The sequence below is a fragment of the Hetaerina americana genome, unplaced genomic scaffold, assembly GCF_022747635.1.
Source record: "Hetaerina americana unplaced genomic scaffold, ioHetAmer1.1.p SCAF_2, whole genome shotgun sequence".
Classification (NCBI taxonomy): Eukaryota; Metazoa; Arthropoda; class Insecta; order Odonata; family Calopterygidae; genus Hetaerina; species Hetaerina americana.
Window position 1 is genome coordinate 73443270 of NW_027286763.1, and position 25513 is coordinate 73468782.

Here is a 25513-nt window from a genome sequence, read left to right on the forward strand (position 1 = left end):
TTTCAATAAACTATTGTTAAATTTTTGCAGATTGTAACGAGTATAGGAAATTTTGCCCCTTGGTACCTGTTGTGGCTGGTGGAACGAAAGCAACGCTCGATGAATTCCCACATATGGTGAGTCGATATTGTCATTGGAATGTACTATTTTTATTTGGATGCTTCTGCTTAGTACCTTAGTGCACTGCGCATGCAACGAAAAAGCAAGGAGTAAAAGAAATTTGGATTTAAGTTCAGCGTCTCGAAATGATTTCTAAAAATGTCATCCACGAACACAAGCTATGCGTAGTTATTGGTCTAGAGTTGAGCTCTTATGATCTCAAGTATATCAAAACACAGAGTGGTCTTCCGGTAGCCGTAAACATCTGACACCAAGCATGGGAAAAGGAACGCCGTGATAAAGCGTCCATATATTGCGTGGTCTTTTATGTTGACATTAAATCCCATGCCTGGAATCAACTCGCTCAGTAAACAGGCACACACACACACGTCCAGTAGACGTTCACCGCAAAAAAAACAATTCCCCGCTTGGCACAGGCAGAGGATACAAACACGCTAGGCATAAACTAATGATGCGTGGTATATATTTGATGGGTTTTTTTGGAGACTCCGAACAGGAAACTGCCCCAGCAGATAACAAGCGTACGAATCGGTTTGCGTTGAATTTAATCCCGCGCCAGGGACAAAACCCTATAGAGGTGTGCTATTCACCCAGTTGCCTCGGAGTGGTTTGAGATTTATTGTTTGAGATTGAGGTTTATTCAAACACCAGTAAAAGCTCGACGGAAATTGAGTTGCTATAATAATAATATATTGTCCAAATCGGTTTATTTATATAAAAGAATGAGGCAAGTCGAAAGGATTATCAAGTTTAAAGGCCATCAATATACACGTTGCTTAAAAAACTAAAATTCACATTGTTTACAGGTCGAGGCCAAAAAGAATAATTTCATTAATATTCATTTTGTTCAAAATGAACTTCAAGACTATTGTATTTATTGCAAATAAGATGGTTATACGTACCTCTCCGCATCGAGCCCTACGCGGATGATCAAAATAGCGAGTGCATGCTCGAACTTTACGTCAAATACGCGTTCGTGTATATAACGCAAAACTTATGAGCCGCTGTTACTTTTCGTAATGGACAAGGGAAAGTCCTATTTAGTAACTGAAATGCTATCAATCAAATCAACTGTTCAGTTTTATTTGAAACAGAAATATATTTGAAATAATGTTTTGTTCGCATTCGTTAAAAAAAAATATTATTTATTGCTCTACTCTCATATACATACATGTTTGCAACTTTCACGTGTTTAAAATATTATACGCATTCCGCATACGATCAGACCACTATACATGACTTCTTTAACAACTGTTCTTTAACTTCAGTTACGAGATGCGAAACTTAAGTAAAAATATGGGGAAAATGAAGAGAGGAGGAAAGGGTCGCAGGAACTAATGAGAATTTCACGTACGAAAATAATTAAGATTTTCTCTTGCTACTCTATGATTTTCGCGTAGGCGATAAAATGGCATGAATGGCAACATAATAATGTTTATATAAGTATAGATGTTGTATTTCTTAACATATATTTGCACTTTTTGTTAGTATTCGGTTATTGTGTTTCAGTGAAATAAAATGATGCTAGACCTAACCGAGGGATTCTTGGTCGTCCAAGGCTGTAGAGTAAAATGAAGAAAGTGAAATTCTAAGATACTGTTATCTGTGCAGACTCAAGCACTGCCTTGACCTCTAAATTATGTAGGATGCTAAATACTACTCTCACTTGAAAATAAATATAATAAATTTATTATATTGCTTTATTCTATAACTCCTGTTCTTGCCATATCCTCATATTTTCATTTTGACGGGTTTAAGTAATGCCGTCGACGTATCGTACTACATAACTCAGACAATTGAGCATATGACGACAGAAATTACTTGGATCCTTTATTATTATTGATTATTCTTTGTCCTCAGGCTTCTATTGGCTACGGCAAGAAAAACAACATACGGTGGGCATGTGGCGGAACGCTCATCAGCGACAGATTCGTCTTGACAGCTGCCCACTGCCTCCACGGAGGACGCATGTAAGTGAAGGACACTAGTTAACTACACTCATTAGAGGCCAAATAGAGCTATTACCGCATGTGAAATTTTTGTGTTGCTGAACTAATTAGTCATTTGAAAATATTGCATAACCACTCTCTCCTCACATACCCCATGAATGGGTGCTTGAGGAGTGCTTGCGGTGAAAATAAGAGGGATATGGTGAGGAATGAATGCTTGATGAGAGAATGTGGATTAGATATATAGGTTGTAAATTAATACGAAGGAAGTATGCTACGCTAATTGAAAAGTATTAGAAGTATGTATTATAATCTAATTACCGAGCGTATATATGGCAGAAGAGTGGCTTGTTAGGAAGAGGCTCACCGATAAAATAAATGGGTTAATGTGGTGGAAGATGGCCTCAAGACAAGGAATTTCAATAGTCTCAGGAACAGAAAGGTACTTATGAAATATTGTTTGAGCGTGTGAGAGGCTGACGAAGTATTAATGTAAATGTATTATAAATTATGTTATTAATGGGAGTAACTCTTAACCGACTTTTTTTTCTTAACACTCTTGAAATACTTCGGTCGTTTTTAGAATTCACCGAACCGAAAATGGGATGGTGTGAACGGCTTCTTAAGGAATGTTTGTGATCGTAGATAGTATAAAACGCTAATATTTTACAAACGCTATGCTATCGTGTGCTTTCGGGGAAGTTGAAGTTTTCTTCGCGGACATGTTATCTACGAAAGAATTAACGTCACTGCAAGACCTAAAAATGGACTTATCAAAGCTTCGGCGAAGGAGAAGATTAGGTGAATGTACCACCGTCAATTTCAAATTTTAATTCTAGTGTGTACCTATTCCTCCTATGAAACTTTGATTTACTATATTATTGCTTAAAGGTACATATTTTGAACTTGACATTAGTTAAGGGATGAATGAAAAACTAGTATGATCTCATCCATTAAAAATATTTTTCATTTGGCTAAGGATTCTTCAAAGAATTTCTTTGAAATTTCTTTCCGATTCCTCTTTCCCTTCAACTTTAACTCGTAGCCTACAAATAACCTACCTTGTGAATCTATTATAACCACTCGTATTACCCCTTAGCTCAAATATTCCGGGGTTCCAAACATCACCGCATACTATCCCTAATTTCCTGGTTTTCTACCTAAAAACCATTATGTAGGTTTTTAATTCAATGACTGGAACCGTACAAAGCTTTCCCTTGCCCACTATGAATATAATTAATGAGTCGAATTCAATAACTCATTTTTTAGAGCAGGACAAACCCGTTAGTATTGAGGTAGACACAATGTACGCCTATCCTCAGGGGTCCGGCACGGTGGGTGTTGCTCGCCACCGAGGTGCTAAAGGGTGGAGGGCATCGATCGAGCGGGAGGAGAGGCCAGACTCACCCCGTCCTCAACCGCATCCGCCACCCTGGATACAAACCCCCGTCCAAGTACCACGACCTGGCTCTCTTGGAAATTGGTCCTGCTTTGGAGTCAGATGCCTTATCCACATTATCAAAGGAGCTACATCCCGCCTGCCTTGACGTATATGACCACTCCAGAAAAATGAGGGAAGCCATCGCCACTGGGTGGGGGCGCACGGGATTCGGTGAGCGAAATATTTCAATTGTGAATCTTGTGAAAACTGCTGACGGTTATCTCCGACTGGATTTGTGTGTCAGTTATTATGTATATGAGTGTGCATATATATAGTATGTGTCCTTTTAAATGTTGCTATTATATTTGTGTTCTTTGTGCCGTCCCAGTATTGTGCTGCTCGTGTGAGTATTTCTGTATAATCAATATATATATATATATATATATATATATATATATATATATATATATATATATATATATATATCGATTATACGGAAAAATACTGGGACAGCACAATAGAACAAATAAAATAGCAACATACATTTAAAAGGACACTCACACGGTCCTTTCAAATTTTGCTATTTTATGTGTGTTCTATTGTGCAGTATTATATATATATATATATATATATATATATATATATATATATATATATATATATATAAATGCCAGAGATATATTACTCTCGCTAGCAGAGCTCTAGGGTTCGGAACGCACAAGCCCTTCCACCATGTCAAGGTTGTAGTCCGGGGAGGGATGTGTTATATATACAGCGGGAGTAATGATAATTGCTCTGGTAGGGTCACCCATATCAGATAAGTCTAAGGTTAGGAGCCAGACGAAAGGTAGTCCACGCAGCGTCTGTTCCTCAGTGAGGCGGCTGCAATGGTGTCTGACCCCAGTGGGGCGGCCAGTAAGTGATGGTGTCACGTTAAAATCACTATTGAGGAAGGCAACGGGAAACCACCTCAATTATCATTCCCAAGAAAAATATGATGGACGATAGAGATATTTTGAGTCCTGGCAACCACGGGGCTCGGCCCAATCGGCCGTGTGTCGTGCCCGGCAGCGGGGGAGGCAAGGCTTCCGCGGTCGTCATCCCACGAAACCCTTGCAAGGGAAAACCAGCAGCAGCGGGACAGAAGACGCAGGAGAAGAAGACAAAATTAGTTAGAATAGGAACGTGGAATGCTAGGACAATGATGAGGACAGGGAAATTGGAGAATGTTAAGCGAGAGATGGAAAGGGGAAATATAGATATTTTAGGTCTATGTGAGGTGAGATGGAAAGATAGCGGGGATTACTGGAGTGATAAGTATAGAATAATATACAGCGGTGGGGACGAAAGCCAACGAGGGGTTGCCATAGTATTAAATGAAGAGGTAGGAAGAAGCGAAGTCAACATAGAGCAGGTAACGGATAGAATACTACTAGTGGAGATAAAAGCAGAACCGACGAACTTAGTTATTATTCAGGTATACATGCCACCGAGCAACCATAAGGAAGAAGAGGTCGATAGGATATACGATCAGTTACAGGATATGATCGCGTGTGTTCCTGCAGGGAAACATTTGATAGTGATGGGGGATTGGAATGCGACGGTAGGTGAAGGAAGAGATGGTGATGAGGTGGGGGACTACGGTTTAGGCACGAGGAATGACCGCGGGGAGAAAGCAGTTGAGTTCTGCAGGAGACAGGGGTTAGTCATCACCAACACTTGGTTTAGACACCACAAAAGACGCAGGTATACATGGAAAATGCCAGGTGACTCAGGAAGATATCAGCTAGATTATATCCTGGTTAGACATAGGTTTAGGAACAGTGTGATAAATTCCCACAGCTTCCCGGGAGCGGATGCGGACTCAGACCACAATTTAGTTGTTATGAAATGTAGCGTCCGATTCAAAAAGATAAGGTAGGGGCGCCTGGTTAGGGAATGGAATGTAGAAGCATTAAATGGATTGATAAGGAAGAAGTATCAACAGGCTGTAGAGGACATCATAGGTGACGGTAAATAAATTAGTACTACCGAAGGAAAATGGGAAGGTATCAAGAAGAAGGGAAGGTATATCAGGAGCTGCAAAGAAACTATAGGAACCGTTTATAGGAAAAGAAAATGAAACCATTGATCACGGATGAGATGATTAGAAAGATAGATGAGAGAAGAAAATGGAAGAATGTAAACACAGTACATGGCAGAAGGAAGTATAAAGAGTTAAATAATAAATATGAGACAGGCAGCAAATAAAGCGAAAGAAGCATGGTGGAAGACGGAGTGCGAAGATATGGAAAGTCTGCAGAGGAAGGGTGACATTGGTGCGCTCTACAGCAAGGTTAAATCTTTATCAGGAAGTAAGAAAGGAAGATCTACGCTAACAGTTAGATAAGGCGGGTAAGATAATACTTGACACAGGAAAGATCCAAGAGAGATGCAAGGGATATATAGAATAACTGTATAGTAAAGAACTTCGTTACAACAAAGTTAGACATAGAAAAGGAACATGACGTAGAGGAAGATAGCTTAGGTCCAGGCATACTAGACAATGAGATATAAAGGGCATTAAGGGAGATGAAGCTAAATAAGGCCGTGAGGGTGGATAACATTCCTGTGGAACCACTGAAATATTTAGGTAAATGTGGGAGGAAGATGCTACATGGGCTGATAGCCATAGATTAGTATCTATGAGGAAGAAATCTGGCCAGAAGACTTTGTGAGATCATTGTTAGTTCCAATTCTGAAAAAGGTAAATGCTACATCATGTGAGGACTACAGGACCATAAGTTTGATATCCTATGCAGCTTAAGTTGCTCTCAGGATTATCAACAAAAGGATAGAGAGCAGAGCAAATGATTACTTAGGAGATGATCAGTTTGGGTCTAGGAAGAGGAGAGGTACGCGTGATGCCATTGCAGTAATGAGATTATTAATCGAAAGGAATTTAGAATACAATCAAGTATTTGCCTGTTTTATAGATTTTGAAAAGGGGTTTAATACAATGAATTGGGAAAAACTTATGAGCATAGAGCATATTGCAGAAGATAGGAATAGATTAAAGGGACAGGAGGCTAATCCGTAACCTGTAGATGTCTCAGACTGCTCCGGTGCGAGTGGGGAACAGGGAGTCGGGATAGGCAGTGTTAGGAAGAGGTGTAAGGCAGGGTTGCCCATTATCACCGTTGCTGTTCAACCTGTATGCAGAGGAAATGATTAAAGAGGCATGCAAAGAACTGGAGGTTGGAATGAAAGTCGGCGGGGAATTCGTAGGTTCGCTGATGACCAAGCTTTAGTCTGTCAGTCAGCCAAGGGGTTGCAAGCATTGCTTAGTGAATTGGAAATTCAGTGCGACAGGTATGGAATGAGAATCAATACTAATAAAACAAATGTAATGCGATTTTTTAGAAAGAAAAAGGCTAAGCTAAACATTAAAATAGGAGGGCAAAAACTAGAGCAGATAGAACAGTTTACGTATCTCGGTAGTGTTTTGGACCAACACGGTCAAAGTAGTAGGGAGGGACGTAAGGAGAAGAATTGCGCTAGGCAAAGAGGCTTTCACAAGGAGGGAGTTGATGACAGGGACGTTGAGTAAGGATATTAAGAAAAGACTCGTCAAAACTTTGATATGGAGCGTAGCTATATACGGCGCGGAAACAAGGTCATTGAAGCAGGAGGATAGACGTTGACTGGAGGCTTTTGAAATGTGGGTGTGGAGAAGAATGGAGAAGGTGAAATGGACAGAGAAGAAAACAAATGAGGAAGTACTTGGTATGGTGGGCGAGGAGAGAGGTTTATTGGGAGAAATCCTTAGGAGGCAGGAAAAATGGATGAAGGGCATATTGATCGGCAGTGGGATGCTGAAAACTGTAATGGAGGGGAGAATGTTAGAAAAGCAAGGAAAGGGCAGGAACAGGATAGGAATTTAGGACGGGATGAAGGGAGGAAGGAAGTACTCAGAGATGAAGAGGGACTTGCGTAGAGTAGGTTACTGGACTGTGTTTTGTTAGGAGTCACAAAATATTTATTTGGTAGCTGTGTTCATCCAAAAACCTACCAGTAGATTACCTTATAATAATTATATATAAATATATATATATATATATATATATATATATATATATATATATACATATATATATATATATATATATATATATATATACATATATATACACACACACAAGGGTGGTCTGAAACTTTTCCAACCTAACAAATATGATACATTTTTTCTGAAATTTTTGAGGTGAGAAACTTTTCAGACCACCCATGTATGTAAGTATCTATGCATGTATGTATGTATACAGGGTTCGTCCGGAAAATAAGTGTACTGAGCTCAGGAAAAAAAAATTATTACACTTTTACATATCTTAAGCTAATATTCCTCAAAATAGGACCCTTGTGAGTCGATACACTTGTTCCAGCGGCGTTCCCATTTCTGGAACGCTCCCGCGAAGGCATCATCGGGAACCTCTCGAAGACACGTCGTCACGGCCTCTTTGACGGCGTCCGAAGTCCCGTATCGCGTTCCTTTCAAACTCCTCTTTATCTTCGGGAACAGAAAGAAGTCCGGTGGTGCCAAGTCCGGGCTGTAGGGCGGGTGCGGCAGCGTTGCCACGCCGTGGTTGGCCAAGAAGTCCGACACGACAAGCGCGGTGTGAGACGGCGCATTGTCGTGATGCAGCCGTTAGATGTTTTTGATCGCTGGCCGGACGCGGGCGACTCGTTTTCGAAGGCTGTCGAGCACTTGGACGTAAAATGCAGCATTTACAGTTTGTCGTTCAGGTACAAATTCGTAGTGGATGACTCCCCTTTTGTCAAAAAAGACAATGAGCATCGCCTTGATCCGAGATTTGCTCATGCGAGCTTTCTTTTGACGGGGTGATGATGGGGTGTGCCACTCCGCACTTTGTCTCTTCGACTCCGGGTCGTACTCAAAGATCCACGTTTCGTCACCCGAAACAACGTTCTCTAAAAAATGTGGATCATTTTTGCAGTGATCCGCAAGTTGTGTCGCGATTTCCAAACGATTGAGTCTTTGATCATCAGAGCACTTTCGGCACCAACTTTGCACAAATTTTTCGCATCTGTAATTGCTCCCTAATAATCTCGTGCACTATTGTTTTTGGCACATTACACTGCTCTGCTATCATCCGAACACTAAGACGACGATCAGAGTTCAGTACATCGCGAACTTTTCGCACATTTTCGTCGGTGAGTGTCGTTGATGGGCGTCCAGGCCGTGGTTCGTCGTCGACCTCTTCTCTGCCCTCCACGAACATCTTGTGCCACCGAAAGATCATGTTTCTGGACATGGCCGACTCCCCGTAAGCCTGGTTAATCATACCGACAGTTTCGGTAGACGATTTCCCAAGCTTTACCGCAAATTTGATGGAATAACGCTGCTCCAAAAACTTCGGCATCGCGTTCCGTGACGTGGGTCGAGCGTGGAGGTTCGCGTTAACAGAGCTCCTCACTACACCACAGCTCAGAGCCGACTGCCTTTTTCAGCGTCGCTTGCCAACATACCCCCCTCCAAACGCAGCCCGTCAGAGCGGTGCTGGGCGCGCCTGAAGCGGCGGGAAAAAATCAGTACACTCATTTTCCGGACGAACCCTGTATATATATATATATATATATATATATATATATATATATATATATATATATATATATATATAAATATAAATAACACTTTTTGAAAGACTCACGGACGTGAATAATAATGTATAACACTTAGCACTAGTGGACACAGACAAAAACACAGAAACACACAAAAAAAGAGACTCACTATTTTTCGAATTTTCGGTGGTCGTTGCCACCTTTATCAAGGAGGAGAGGGACAGAACTCAGAGTTCTGTCCCTCTCCTCCTTGATAAAGGTGGCAACGACCACCGAAAATTCGAAAAATAGTGAGTCTCTTTTTTTGTGTGTTTCTGTGTTTTTGTCTGTGTCCACTAGTGCTAAGTGTTATACATTATATATATATATATATATATATATATATATATATATATATATATATATATATATATTTATTTATTTATTTATTTATTTATTTATTTATTATTAAATTATACATAAATAGCAATAAGTTAATAAATTAAAAAAAAACCAAAGGAAGAGAATATGACTTAGATGAGGATAGCTTAGGTCCAGGCTTACTCGATGCCGAGAGAAAAGGTATTAAGGGAATTGAAGTCAAATAAACCTGGGGATGTAGACAACATTGCTGTGGATTTTCGTATATGATTAAGATAAGGTTGGAGAAGGAGACTTTATGCACTAAGTCATAGTATTTATTAGGAGGGAAATAAGCTGGAAGATTTCATCGGATCAATGTTTGTTCCTACTCCAAAAATGGGAAAGGCAGCCACATGTGAGGAATATAGAACAATTCGTTTGATTGCTCATGCGATGAAAGTGGTTCTCAGGATGTGGTTCTCAGGAGTGATGCCTAATATAAATGGGTCACTAATAGAGAGGAACTCAAACTGTATTCATGTTTTGTAGATTTCGAGGAGGCATTTGGCAGTATGAATTGAGCAGAATTAAAAAATATATTCTAGAAAATAGGAGTAGATTGGAAGGATAAGAGACCCCTGCAACCTCTGCATGCCCCAGATGGTTCAGGTGCGAGTGGGGAATGGAGAATTGGACTGGGCAGTGGTGGGAAGAGGATCGAATATGGCGTTTCCATTATCAATAATGCTTTTCAATGTCTTTGTGGAGGAAATGGTTCAAGAGGCATGGGAGGAACTGGAGAAAGGAATGAAATTTGGTGGACAATTCATAAAATCGGGTTGGTGGGTGATCATTATTTAGTTTTTCAGTCAGACAAGGGGTTGCAAACAGTTCTGAGTGCCTTGGAAAGTCAATGCCATAGGTATGGGATGAGAATAAATGTAAAGAAATGTGTTACAGGGGGATGGTCAATGGAGGGATGTGACAAGAGGTTTTAACAATGGGTTGATGGATTTTCAGATAATTTTCAGGTCAGCAAGTCGTTCAAGGATTCAGAGGGACATTGGGGGAATGGGAAGGAGGTGAATTCATTATTGTTTTATAATGGGATATAAACTTTTGTTTACATTTGAATGTATATTCCCGGGAAGAAGGTGGTGTTTTGGTTTAATATTCTGGATGTTGTACACATTGAGAGTGGAGTGTAGTTGGTGGGAGGAGGGAGAATTTTCTTTTTTTAAGAGGTGTTCCGGGTAATCTCGGTTAATTAGTGCCAAGTGTATGTTCTCAAGATACCTGTTTAAAGCATGGGTGGGTGTTATTACAAATTCCATTCCACCTGATGGACAGTGAATTGTGGATGGAGCATTTGGTGTAGATGGGATGGCAACTTTTGTAGTGCTGATATTGCTGGTGATTTGTCAATTTTATGAAACTGATATATAGAAAGAATGTTTTTAAGGCGAATACAGAAGAATAAGAAATTAGTGGAGTCATAAATGGAGGAAGAGAATTCAATGATGAAAGATGAGTTTATTTTTGAAATGAAAGCAAAGGAAATCGATACAATGGTTCCAAAGGAGGAAAATGTCATCGGTTCCATAAGTGGGGTGAGGGTTTGGCTCAAAAGAGGATTGTTTTAGGTTAGCCATGAAGAAGCTGGCATAGGTGGTAGCCATACAAAAGCCCATGGCCTGTGGTAGGAAGGTAGAAATTTTTCTTTATTTATTTTATCTACTTCAGGTTTTTCATCAACTTCATCTACTTCATCTATTTTATTTATTTATTTTTGTACCATGTAAGCCACCGCCAGGGTGTGAATACGCACCAGATTAATTTTTACACAAACATGATCCTACCGTGGTTGGACAATGTTATAATGGTCTCCTATCGTTTGTGGAAAAAAATGGCATCTTAAATCTATCTGTTCTACACTTCATCTCTTTGATTTCATTGACAATATCTCTCCTACCATAGTATAATGTGGGTAATAATACAATTTTAACATCACTGCTAAGGAGACGTCCCTCCAATTTGTGCCAGAGATTTAATCTGTAATTTAGCCTTTGCTCCATGGTGATTCCCAGCCTAGCTACTCTAATATTTGGGATATGCTACTTAGTTTATCATAGCGTTTTACCAACCTAGCTCCTCTATGCTGAAGAGGAAAACGGTTTTTTGTTAATAAAAGATTTGAAAACTATGTCAATATTAACAATTAAATTAAAATTTCAGTAAATACAAAGGAAAAAATAAGTTTTTTTTGCTTTGTGCCTAAAACGTATGTCCATTCATAAGAATAAACTGTGAATTACACTTATATATAGTCGATCTCTCTCATGTCGGTCAGAAAGAAGAAATTTCAAGACAAGCCTAAGAACATGCTAGGTGTAAAAAAATCAGAATTCGAACTCCCTTTTTGCAAAATACCTCGTAGAATACAGCCACAACAGAAATGTTTCCCCAAAATACTGCACATCCTCCAAAAAGGATTAAAAATGGACGCTCTCGTGCAAATCGAAATATGAAGGCACTTGGCAAAAGCCTACACGACCTTTTGCAATGAGCAATTGTACCGGAAACCCTCCCTACTCCTTTCCGAGGAATTAACCTTGAGGGGAAAAAATAAAAACCAACTCCTCAAGGCACCTGGTTGCCCCCACCCTTCCTATGCTCCTCCACCCCCATACCACAAGGTAGCAATGGCACAACTGCCTCTTCCCTTACCCAAATAACTCAGACCTCCTTCTCTTCCTCACTCCCCAAACATAGCCACCCACCTACCCTCTGTCCTAAGCGTATATATTCCTGTGTTGTACGTAAATGAAATGTGTACCTGATGATTCCGAAGGTCGGTGAAACACATTGTACCTTAAAATACACTCTGTGGAGAAGTACATAATCTTTGAATGTGGATAATAAATACTTCCACGAAAGCATGAAAGAGTAGAATATTCTTATCCATAGTCATCGTCGCTTTGTTTAGACATTTCATTTGATATTTATTTGATTCCTATCATGGTGAATACCAGTATTTTATATTTAATTAATTCATTAAGGACATACAAGGTCTATTCCAAAAGTAGCACGACTTATTTTTTCCCGGATAATCGGACGGACGGACGGGCGGCGGTTTCTCTGGCTGAATTCGAGGGAGTGTCTAAGGAAAGGCTGGAGGCCGGTGGCAGTTGGCTCCCAGCCTTTGCGGAGTGGGGATCGTTCGTTTGCGAAACCTCTATAAACATGAAATCGTTATAAAGGTTTCGTCCGTCATGAACCAGTTATTGGAACAGCGCGACGCTATCAAAAATTGCGTGAAACTGAGTATAACCGGGAAAGAGACTCATGACATGCTTAAGGCAGCTTATGGTGATAACGCCATGGGTAAATCGGGTGTTTTTGAGTAGCACAAGGTGTTTCAGAAGGGTAGAGAAGATGTTGAAGACGCCGAACGTTCAGGACACCCTTCGACCTCATAAAGGGACGAAAATTTTGCAAGAGTAAAGACTTTGTTGGACAGGGATCACAGATTGAGTATTCGCATGGTTTCTGATGAACTTGACATTCTAAAAGGAGGTGTGAATCGACTTATGACCGAAAATATGGGCATGAGAAAGGTGTGTGCGAAGTTGATGCCGCGAGTGCTCTCGGACGAACAAAAGGAAACTTGCTCGCAGATCTGCCAAGAGCTTCTGGGCAGATAACTCATAGGAGTGAGGATCCAAATTTTTTAGCAATTGCTCCACCAAACTTCTTCCTCTTCCCCCACCTCGAGTCCGAGCTGAAATGACGTCACTGCGGTTCGATGGAAGCGTTACAACTGACCGTGACGAGGGAGCTTAGCAGCGTTCCGGGCGCTACCTACCAGGAAGCGTGGAAAACCCGCTGGCAGCAGTGTGTGGACGCACAAGGGTGCTACTTCGAAGACTTGATGAGTGAATGTATCAATTCTGGCCATTAATATTTTTTAATCGACTCAGTCCTACTATTTTTGGGACAGACCTTATATCGCATGTTAGATTAACGACATGAGTAGAAAGTCATTCATGATTACGGATTATAAAAACATTTGCATTGAACTATTAACGCCAGCTATATTCTTTCTTACAGGAGAAGACGTGAGTCCTGACCTACTGAAAGTGGACATACCGATTCTCAACTCACTGATTTGTAACCAAACTTACGATGTTGAAATAAAATCTACTGACTTACTAGTGAGAGGCATCGACTCCACCATGATCTGCGCGGGAAATTTGGATGGAGGAAAGGACACCTGCCAGGTAAGAAAGTTCATTCGGCACCTTTTCAACGGATCCCTTTTCTTACACAGCAGTTTAGCAATTTGAAACTCTTTGAAATAACTAAAAGACACTAAAAATCCTACTTGATTCACTCAAGAATCAAGCAGGTGGTCAGCAAGGATTGCTCAACATTTGAGAATGGCGCATGCTATGCCCGGATGTCCATCTAAAATTGAGAAGGATTCTCCGATGTGATGACCACGCTTATACGGAGCAGCCCCTCCCCTATGGTATTGAATTAAATTGCAAAAGGCAAGGGTAGTCATTCTCAGGGCGGATAGGGTTTATCACTTTTGGGTCATCGTCCTATGGTCTGTCCTTAAATGACATAACACCATGTTTGACTTTTATTCCCCCCCCCGCCACCTGTATGGTTCCATTAGAAATAAATAAGTCTTAAATGACAATCGGCTTTATCATTAGTATATTTAATAAAATAGTATGAGTCGATGCTGTTTTTTTTTATCTTGACTCGTGTAAAACTGTTTCCGACTGGACTAAGTCAATAATATTGCAATGCTGTGATTGATCCAGCTGAAACAAAATCAAAATTCTGTATGGCAACAATTTCCCTTACAAATGATACATTTTTAGACCTACCACCTCAGTTATCAACGCGAAGGTCGATTTGATAGGTTAGGGTAGAGCTAACGCTATATACTAAGCTCAAGGGCGTGTGAAATTTGCATATCAGTTTAAGGGGCCTGTTAATTTGCCTATGTCACCTGTGTTATCCCGGAAAAATCTGTAACCCGAAAAAAATCACATGGCTTGGATGAAGCTGAGGATGCCCAGAGGCGTACCCGGGAATCCAACCCTGGCTCTCGAGTCAGCGGTCCAGTATTCTGCCATTGGGACTACCACCTCCCCCCTTTTAGGCCCGGGTTTAAATAATCGAGTGGCCACAGTTTATGTAAACCACTTGAGGTCATGAATGAATAGCCAAGGCCACTCTTCCATCACCATGCTATCTCCCCCCTCGCCATATAAAATTCATTTCGGGGATGGGAAAATTCGGCTTTGCCATACGACAGTAAGCCAAACTGGGTAACGCAGATGCTAGGAATATATTATGCATTCGACTTCCATCATTAGGGAAATCAAAAGGCAACGAATATAACAGTACCGTGGTACCTTCTGTGATTACTCATTGTGAGCTGTCTCACGCACGTGGGTGCAATTCACAAATGGAAGGAGATTCCTTTTTGAAAGCTTACTCGCACTTAATTGGACCGGGAATTTAACTTGAACCTTTTCAATTGCAAGTTGACCACGCTACTATTATACCCCTTCCATATACCGATGATGGCAAACTTTCACAAATGACGCGACTTAACCGTTACTAAATTTAATCAGTATGCTCCATACTTATTCTTCATAGCAATGTAGCGGTGGACAGTGACGCCTTCTCAGTAATGGAAGTAATAACACACGTTCCAAAAGATCTTCTCACTTGAGGACAAAATACATGCATGAATAAATGCATTGAAAACTTTCTGTGATTGCTAATATGGGGATCCGTTTGAAATGGTTGTTCCAAGAGTAACAGTAAGGTTCGTGCATTATTTTAAATCAATCCCTAATTCTTTTCAGGGGGATTCTGGGGGTCCTTTACAAATACCCCTGTCCAAATCATGCCTGTACGAAGTCTTGGGAGTGACATCGTTCGGAAAAATTTGCGCTTTTGCAAATTCTCCAGCCATCTACACGCGTGTTCATGAATACATCGAATGGATTGAGAATATAATATGGCCAATACAAGAGGATTATGCATATTTTTTCTAACATTAGATGTTCCCATTCTACACACTGTTGAACCGGTTATGACATGACCTACATTGTCACACGTTGCTGTAGTACACTTAGGAAATAGTTGCCATAGGAAAAAACAAAGAATTTGCATGTGTAATCAAATCTATTTTAACCATAAATTAAGAGTGCATTTCAATTAATAAATGAGAGAATTATGTTACTTGTCTTTGCCCTTGGTTCTTGTGTTATTTGATCATGATACATAATCTAATAAAACCTCACCAAAGCTTACTGCTTCTTCGTTGACAGAAGGGAAATGAGAGAATCATTTTTGAAAGCAGCTCGATTCCAGAGTTAAAATGCCAATTGAAGAGAAGCTACTTTTTTCATTAATTCAAGCAAATATAAATCCGATTTTTGTATAAACATGTTTATTTAAGGCTATAAGCACCTGAAAAAAAATCAAATACATGGCTGAGAAAAGCGGGGAAATACACTGATTCCCAATAGTGAACGATGGAAAGGCTTTCGGCATTCCACGAAAAGGTCAACCAAGTTCGGAGGAGGAGCGAGGGGGACGGGATGATGCGGTGGCTAACGTACTTTCTTCCCGTCCGCGTTCAAATCCCAGGTGCGGCAGACATTTTTCAGAGGTATCCCGATCCCTAATTGAGGTGCTTCGTTGAGGAGTGAGTTCGCCGTCCGTTGGATGGGACGTTTAACAGTGGACTCCTTGGTGCCTTTCGTTAAAAGTAGGCTAATGCCGACGCCGGATTTCTCTCCACCCTTCTCCTTTTCCTGTCCATCCCTAATGGTGCAAACGAACTCAACTGTCGGTGGCCCCCACTAAAAACGACTAACTAGGAGGAGCAAGGAAATGGTTTTGCACTATGATGAATTTTACAATATCATTCACAACCATTGAAAGTATAAAAAAACAGTGTGAGATGGATTCCCGGGAAGCTTACTGATACTCATAGAGAATCGAGACTTTCCACAAGTGAAAACTTAAAACAACGAAGTTTGATTGAAGGAGACACTTATTTTTGAAAGTATAGTGACTTTCGACGATGTCTGGAATCATCAGAACGATCATCAGACCAAAATATAAAGAGAATGGAGCGGAAACACACCAGCTCTCCCATTCACAAAAAAAATCAAGGTTCAACCTTCCGCGGGTAAAGTTATGCTAACCTTTTTGGGGATTCACAGGGTCGAGCCTGCTGCGATTTCCTTGAAGATCAACGAACTATCAATAGCCAGCATTACTCTGAGATGCTGGAACAGAATCTCAAACCAGCTATCAGGAGCAAACGACGTGGACTCTTGGCAAAAGGAGTCATTTTTCAACGGGAAAACGCCCGCCCTCATGCGACCCAGCTGGCCTGTGATAAGCTTCAAGCATTAGTTTGGGAGATCTTACCTCATCCCATGTATAGTCCAGACCTTGCCCCGTCTGATTTTTAACTATTTGAACCACTCAAAGACGCCTTTTGTGGAAAAGGAATTACGAGGAAGTCAAGTAAGTAGTGCAGAAGTGGCTTCGGGGCCATTAGGTAGCTATAAGAAAGAGTGACAAGTGCATAAACGTTAGGGACGATTATAAAGAAAAATAGCTCAAATTTTGTAAGAATCCAAAAAACGGTTTTTTAACAAAAGTCATTTTTCTCTTTCACTTATTGAATGACCCTCGTATTTAAAGAAGTTGACGATTTCTGAAATAAACTGTTGACACTAATAAATAAGGAAAGCTGATGGATTGAATACATTGATATTAAACTTTTAAACATGAAACTATCAGAATCTTACTCTGCAAAAATTTGGATATTGCTACCTGCGAGACGCCTGAGAACTTTGTATAGAACATTCGTTTCAATTTGATCTTCGACCGTTTAAATTTAACTATAATAGTTAAGTCCACAGAGTTATTAATTTCCTTATACAAATCATACCAATATGTAATTTTTTTAAATTTCCAAACGAGTTCAATCATCTTTATCCAGAGATATACTTAGAATCTTCTACCAGATTTGCTACATTCCTTGGAGTCTAAAAAATGTTTTATTCAAAAATCAAGAAGAGCAATTAATTATATGACATTTCTCAATATTTTGATGCAAGAACTTTTATCCTTGCTACCTACTCCGCGTCACAGGTAGTCTGGAGAAGGCTCTACAGCAGGCAGACGAGGCGACGTTCTCGCGGCGAAGTTCCTTCCCGTTTATCCGATGTACCTGTATGTGGCGTCGCAGCCGGAACCTTTAAGCCAATATACGCCGTTTCGTTGTTTTATCTTCTTGAAAATTAGAAATTGTGAAAATTTGTTCTGAACAAGGTAGCAGTGACACAAGGCTATTGGTAGGATTACGATGGGAGCACTAATTGACCGTAGATTGAAATACAGGTTACTTACTTCTTAAATTTAAAGCAGGTTACTTTTTTGGGGATATTAAAGATATGTTACAGGCACCGACTTACTATGGTACATAGGATCACATAAGTAAAATTAGGGAGATAGATAGTAGGCGGATTGATTTAAAATGGCGTTTTTTCTTCGTATTATTAGAGATCAAAACAGATAAGACAGCAATCGCGAAGGAGATAATTTGCATTGGCAGTGTAACTTAACCCCTTCAACGCAATTCCCCATTTCCCTCCCAATAAATCCTAATTCTTTTTTAGCTTGTTCACGTATTCCCCGTACATGTTTCACCCAGGAGAGGTCGTGAGTAAGGGTAAGGCCAAGGCTGTAAAGCTAAAGCTAAGTATTGAATCGAGTATACACATTTCATTTCGGTGTTCCTGATACAGTAGAAGTTCGGGTAGAAGTAGAAGTTCGGGAGGGAATTGCTCTTTTTCCAAATATTCATCACTACGCACTTTCCCAAGTTTAATTCTAATTTCCATGTGATTCACCAGCGATGTTTAGCGTTTTAGGTCATCCACCAAAGCCGCCTTTATCCTCCGGATCACGGATATCCCGGTACACCTCTGCATCGTCGGCAAACAAACGCATCTTATTTGTGACCACAGAGGCAATGTCACTAACGCAAAGAAGGAATTTGAGGCTCGACGACAATCCCCTGGGAAACACCTTAAGTGACCTTCACTGCACTAGAATAAACTCCATCCATGGCCACTCCTTACACACGACCATTAAAAAGTCCCCAATCGAGTCCAGGATACTTTTACCTATGCCATATGCCTCTAGCCCGGTGAGCTGCCTACCATAAGGCACTCTATCGAGCTTTGCTTCTCCTTGCCTCCGTTCCCAAATACGTGTGTTCCGCAAGCCGTTTTCCAATCTTTGGGAACCCTTCCATTCACCAGCGACCTCCCAAATATGACTCCTACACCCGGCGCAATTTCCGACGCTAGAGCCTCATACTTACGAGTGGGCATTTGATTGGGCCCGAAGGACTTGATAGAGTTAATATTTTCTAGAAAACGCATTAAATATCTTTCACTTGAATTGCTAGTTGTTTAAACGGCGACGGCGGAGTGGTCATCACGCGTTTGATCATATTACGTAGGCGGCGCAGAGTATCGACCTTATGTACCAAAGGTAACTATTATTTTAAAAATGAAAGAATACGTAATAAATTCTTGTTATTCATTACCCAAAATTGCTGCGTTATAAAAATCTGAATACCCCCTTACTCTATCTTTGGAATCGTAACGTCCGATTAACGTGATCGATAGCTCATTTTAGAGCCTACTTACCATATACTCGTATACGCATACGAATGTGGTATAAACATCTTCCTCCTGCCTCACTACCTCTAAGTGCTTGCTTTTTGCTTGCATTTTGATTGCTAGTTGTCCGTTAGAGTGGTTATTACCCATTGACCCATCGATTGTACTACGTCAGCTGCGCATAAAGTGTCGACATTCGTATAAGTGAAAGATTCGGAAGGAGAAATTGGGGAAAATATTGGCGTGAACGATTTCTGTAATTTTTAAAATATTTATCATGTCTCAAACATATTACCACAAACTGCATTCAGTCTTATCTTATTAATTTCATTCTTAGAATTAATGTATTTTTGAAATTCATAAAAACTAATATTTAGTGAAAATGGAGAAAATAATACTTTTCAAAATTGTTGATATTTTTTTAGCAATTTTTTGAAAATATGCTCCCATGCCTCTTTGATCATTTCCTCCGCATATACGTTGAACAGCACAGGCGTTAATGGACAACACTGCCTGAGTCTTCTTCTCAACACTGTCCACCTGGACTCATCATCCCTCAATCACACATGTACAGGATGCGGATTAGTCTCATACCACTATACCTATGTATTTATGTTTACTAAATCATATCTACAGCTACATTGATCTTATGATGAGGAGTTACATCATCACTCACTCTTTGCAATGGGGGATGTATCTCTTCAAGTTCCTTCCTTAAGAACACGTTTCACCTTCAACCATTAGTGACACCACAGATATCGGCATTCCCATCAATGCGAACAGCTGGCCCCGCGGATAGGTACGTCGTCGAGTCAGCAGGATGGATGGCGTGGAACGGAGACAAGCCTGGAATAGGGGTAGAAAAAAATCCAAAATGACGTAGTTCCGTGAGAAAGACATTTGAGAGAGGTACTATAATCAACTTATCAAAAAAATTAAGAAAGCAGTCAAATTGCATTTGAAACTCCAGTGGACTCGAGTACAGAGACGCAGTAAAATAGATACGCTACTAACGGTAGTAGTAGAAGTTTTAGGGGGGGCGACCGACAGCTAAGGTCATTTGCGCCAATAGGGATGAATGGGAAAAGGAGGGTGGAGTCCCGGCGTCGGCATTAGCCTACGCTGAGTTTCTACTTTTATTGAAAGGCGCCAAGGGTCCGCAGTTTAACTTGCCATCCGACGGACGTCGTACTCACTCAAAGTGCTCTCCACAAGGTAACTCAAGCAGGGATCGGTATACCACTGAAAACAATCTTCCGCTTCCAGTATTTGAACCCGGGCCCTCGCGGTGAGAAGCCTGCATGTTAGCCACCGCACCATTCCGATCCCAAATACAGTCATTCCCATAACGGTGCGATGCATAATAATCAATTGAAACTTCCTAGAGACGCATTTGTGCAAATGAGTAATTTAAGTATGTTTCCGCTTGAGAAAACCAAATGGGGTTATTTACTTTTCTCGTCTGTTTTACAAAGAGAAAAGACACTGGGTAGCATAAAAGCACAGAACACACGAAGTTTATCGACACTTAAAATTTGATAAAACATTCAATGTATTACTTCTCGAAGCCTCCGAGAAGAAGGTGCTCGCCAGAGCGCGGGTGGCCGGAGCAGAAGGAGAGAGCGAGGGGCTTTCGTCTTTCCTCCGTGACCGTTCTTATGGGATCTCCTGCTAGACTGAACCCTCTGAAGGGCTCTGGACTCCTGGATTTCTGGGACGTGTACGGTGGCGGAGAAAAAGGTGGGGAGAGATATTGGTGGAGGGTGGGAATGGGGAGGAGAGGGCAGCGGTGGCGATTTAGAGGGTTCTCTAAAGGTCCTGGATGGTTCAAATTGATTCTCACTGGATGAAATCGAATTGGCAGTGGGTTCACCTGACTCCTTGCGGCTCACTACACCGTAGGTATGATCGTATCGTGATCAATGACACAGCCTTGAGAGGAAGGGGAACCCTAAACATAGGCAATAATGAGCAAATGCAAGTGGAGAACACTCAACAGGTAATACACACCATATTTTATTTACTAAAACTTGATAAGAAGAATAGCGTTTCAAGTCAAAAAAAATTATTATTACGAGATTTTAGAGTCTCTTTGAAGAAAAAAATGAAATACTTGTGCGCCACTTTGCGGTAAAGGAGACGAGCGAGAGAGGGTGGTGGAAAAGATGAGGTACATCAGGTTGCCATTTATCTTTTCCCGTGTAAAAGATAAGAATGGAAATTCAAAACCCAAAAAATAGTTCATCGAGGTTGAAATTAATTTTTTTCGATGCTTCTCGTAAACAGTAAGCCAACGGAGTAAATAATTTCGTTCGTTTTGAATGAATCGAATTACAAGGTCCGTACAATAAGTATCGTGACTGGTTCGCTGTAGCCTCAACAGAGGGGTGGATGGGGGTCCGACCGGTCGGCTCGGTAGAGGGGTCCCCCACCACTCAGGCGCACTTAATTTCAGTCGCCTCCGGGCATGCGATGAGACAGGAGGTGGATTTTTGTGAGGTGTAATTGTTTGTGGTGTCGTCGCGCCAGCATGGAGCGCACCGTCGAGCAACGCTACGCTGTGAAGTTTTGCGCTAAACTCGGGAAATCCGCGTCGGAGACCCTTGAACTCATTAAACAGGCTTATGGGGATGATGCCTTAAGACGCACAAGAGTTTTTGATTGGCACAAAATGTTTAAGGAAGGCCGGTAGTTTGTCGAAGACGAGCACCGTGTCGGACGCCCGACGACCGCTCGAACCGATGCTCAGGTGGCCAAAGTGAAAAACGTTTTAGACTCTGACAGGCGTTTAACCATCGCCCTTATCAGTGAGGAGACCGGCTTTTCAGTCGGATCCATCCACACCATTGTAACAGAGGATCTTGCGATGAGGAAAGTGTGAGCGAAGCTGGTGCCGAAAGTCTTGAGCGAGGAACAAAAACTGTCGCGGGTGGAAATTTCGCAAGAAATTTTGGACTGCGTCCAGGAAGATGAAGATTTTCTCGACAACGTTATTACCTCAAAGGATAGCTCAAAAGGAGCTCAAAGGATATCGGTTGGATTCCATCGAGGCGGTTCAAGCGGCGACGACAAAGGCTCTCAACAGTATTCCGGAAACCGACTTCAAGCGGGCTTCTGACGAGTTTGAGACGCGCCGAACTACAGGTGTATCGATGCAGGAGGAATGTATTTAGAAAATTATTAAGTAATTATTATAACTGCAATAAATTTTGATTTTTGGAACCAGCCCCGATACTTATTGTACGGACCCTGTATTATGACCGCCCGATCAAGTAAATGCTTCTTAGAATCAAGCTATTAGGGTCGATTACTGGGACAGCTTTTTTACTTTATCTATTTATTTTATTTGTTTTCCCTTAGGAAATGAAAGCACTTGAATCAATGTGTAAAATCCATCCAATAGAATGATGAACATAAACACCGTCGTGTAACATGAGGGACAGCACTCCGTACTGCATAAAGTAAACTAGCTCCGCCTTTATTGACTGAAACCTCTGTGTAAATAGTCAGTACAGTCCCATGAATCCGACCATCAGCATGAAAGTCACTTTGCCTACAATCCCTTATGCTCTGTAATTTCCCCAATAGCCTTTTATATCACACAGCATCTTCTTTGTGTATCACCAACACCCCCAGCAGGTAAACCCAAGTTCTATGAGAGAGAAGAAACCAATATTGAAAGGTATCATTTGATTGGGATTTCAAGACATTTATTTAACTTAAGCTAATACTTTGTTGCATGCATGTCTGAGTCATTAAAGTGAGAAGTATACGTATATCATATGTCTACTAGTGAATTGAGACAGCAATGGGTCACAAAATTAATGAATAACAGCCAACTTAGCAATGATGAAAGCATTTCCTTCTTTGTCTGGGAGAGAGCTGAGTATGTTTATTTTTTTGTGAATGTTAAACACCACAGAGAAAATTATCCTCGTACAAAAGTGGTGGATTATCCCAAAGGGAAACCATTGCTGCCACTATTAAGAAATCAGATGCAGAGGATTTGGTGCTGATGTGCATTTAATCTACACACAAAAGTCTCCAGATTCCAGATTTTCCTTTCATGAGGGTTTAGCGGCCATCATTAAATTACTATATATTAGGCCATTTTTGCCTTTTTTGTTCTCCCTCCTCCTTTTGCAAGGATCCATAAGGTATGAGCCCCTCTCTATCCCCTTATTGCAATCATTAGCACTGTCATAATAAATCAAATGGGCGTGTTTTCCTGAAAAAAACAGCATTTAGATTAGATGAAAGCATTTTTCATGATTATCCCCTGATTACTTCAATAGATTGAAAAAAGTACATCACCGTTAGAGGAAAATTGTTTATTTTATTTTGCGGTATCAGAATAGATGCCGTGAAGTGAAATAGGCATTTTGTAACTCTTTTGACAAATTGGCACCAACTCAAATAATTTTGAAGTGACATTTTAGTTAGTGAGTATTTGCACTTAGGTGGTCAAGGATAGTTGAAAATCTTTCTTCATAAAAAATGCCCGAAATTATCAAACATCAAATGTTATGTAAGATTCCTTATTAACTCCTCACTAGCCATAGCGAATTGTAATGAAATGGCACTATGCCTTGCCTCTAATACCCTTATGTAATTTAAAGACAGGGCCTTGATTTTGGAGGGATAATGGGAGTGAATGAGGTCACCCATCCCAGAGCAGTTCGAAGTCATTTGAAGAAAGTGGGGAGCAAATGTTGTAGGGTCACTTTTTTGGAGGCTCTAAGCAGGAGTGGAGGGGATGGAAGAGCTCATTAGAGAGAGATTTCACTCCTGAGGAAAATTTTCCAATAACACTGCTCTATCAATGAAATGCTCATGTGGGAATGAATTGAATTTCAAATGGAAATTGCTTGGCTGACATGGCAATAAGGTGGATCCCGTGTGGGGAATAAGTGAATCTCGTAACCAAAATCACATGCATTCCATGTTAAGTTTCCAACATATTTCACAACTGGATACCACCACCTTGTTCTCACTGGGCTCAAAGCTTAGTTTTTACACCTGGTAAAACTAGTATAATGCTAGTAAAACTATCAATTCAATTTTATCATGTTTCATTTATCATCTAACTGACAAGGATTACAAAAGTGCATATGTATCCAATCAGTGAATAACATTCAAGAAGCATTGTTACCTAGCTTTTATACTCAGTTTATGCCACTTAACTTAAAGAAGGTTTAAACTTTACTGTGGTAGGGAATGTACATTTAAATATTAACTCTTCTTCCTAGAATAAAAAATATCTCAAAGTGAATAAAAAGTTATCTCACTCTCTCAAACTATGTAAAGTTAGTATAATTTCAATAGCCATTAAAAAGAAACTTGGAAGGCTCCAATAATGTTATTTTGGTCAACTGGTGACCATCAACTGTGGGAGAGTTCAGGACTTGACAGCAAGAAGACATCAGTACCATAGCTCTGTTTGATGTCAAGGTTTTTTTTATTACAAAGCTCTTTAGTCACTTGACATTGGTACATCTTCTTGCTGTTAAGCCCTTTACTCTCCCCGTTGATGGTCACCAGTTGACCAAAATAACATTATTGGAGCATTCAAAGCTTCTTTTATTGCCTATAACAATTAATCTCAATCTTCTCTTTTATGTTCAAAATACATGAATGCAATTTCCATGTCATTCTCATTTGTGTTTTGGCCTATTCTCCTTTAGGGATACATACCTGACTGAAATTCATGATTTATGCTAATTAAATACAGGTCACTAAAATTGAAGCTCCTCTCATTCGCTGAAAATATATGACATGATGACCTGGAAATTGATGAATGGGTGATTGCTTATGGATTTGATGAACATTCAATGTACTTGTTTTGTTTTTAGCCAGCTTTATTAAACACTAGAATTACACTCACAAATCAACAGCAAAGTAGCTGTTACCATATTTCAACTTGTGAAGCTCAGCTGACTATGCATATTACAATGTACAAATGGTACCTCATTAAGCATACAACAATTTAATGCAAATCAATATAAACATTTGACAGCAAACACTAATATAAGTATTTGATGCATAAAAAAAGTGTCAAAATGCAATTTTATGTGTATTTGATTGTACATAATCTGAAGAGGCAACTTGGTGCCACCCATGGGCAGGCTCTGAATATTTCCTGCACAGTGCAAACGCTGCTTGGTTTACTGGAAAATATTATCAGTGAGTCATTACCCTTATAAACATGAAGGATTGGATGGCAATATACAATAGTGTTCATTCATCACACGATGAAAATTGTTAGCCCCTCATCATTATATCACAGTTGAAATGGAGTTTATTTTTAATATAAGAATGATGTTTGCAAAGAAAAGTAGGGTCTGAGAGCTAAATTC

The 25513-nt window shown here is 40.3% G+C and overlaps 1 protein-coding gene across 1 annotated transcript in view; it reads left to right on the plus strand.

Annotated features, from left to right (window-relative positions):
* The window catches only part of LOC139687764 (venom protease-like), a 28153-nt gene extending 12472 nt beyond the window's left edge, over positions 1–15681 (plus strand). The window contains exons 3-7 of the mRNA XM_071585049.1: positions 31–116; positions 1981–2090; positions 3392–3681; positions 13519–13688; positions 15303–15681. Of these exons, the coding sequence (XP_071441150.1) occupies positions 31–116; positions 1981–2090; positions 3392–3681; positions 13519–13688; positions 15303–15494 (848 nt within the window). The 3' untranslated portion in view covers positions 15495–15681. The remainder of the gene's footprint in view (positions 1–30; positions 117–1980; positions 2091–3391; positions 3682–13518; positions 13689–15302) is intronic.
* The last annotated feature ends 9832 nt before the right edge of the window (positions 15682–25513 follow it).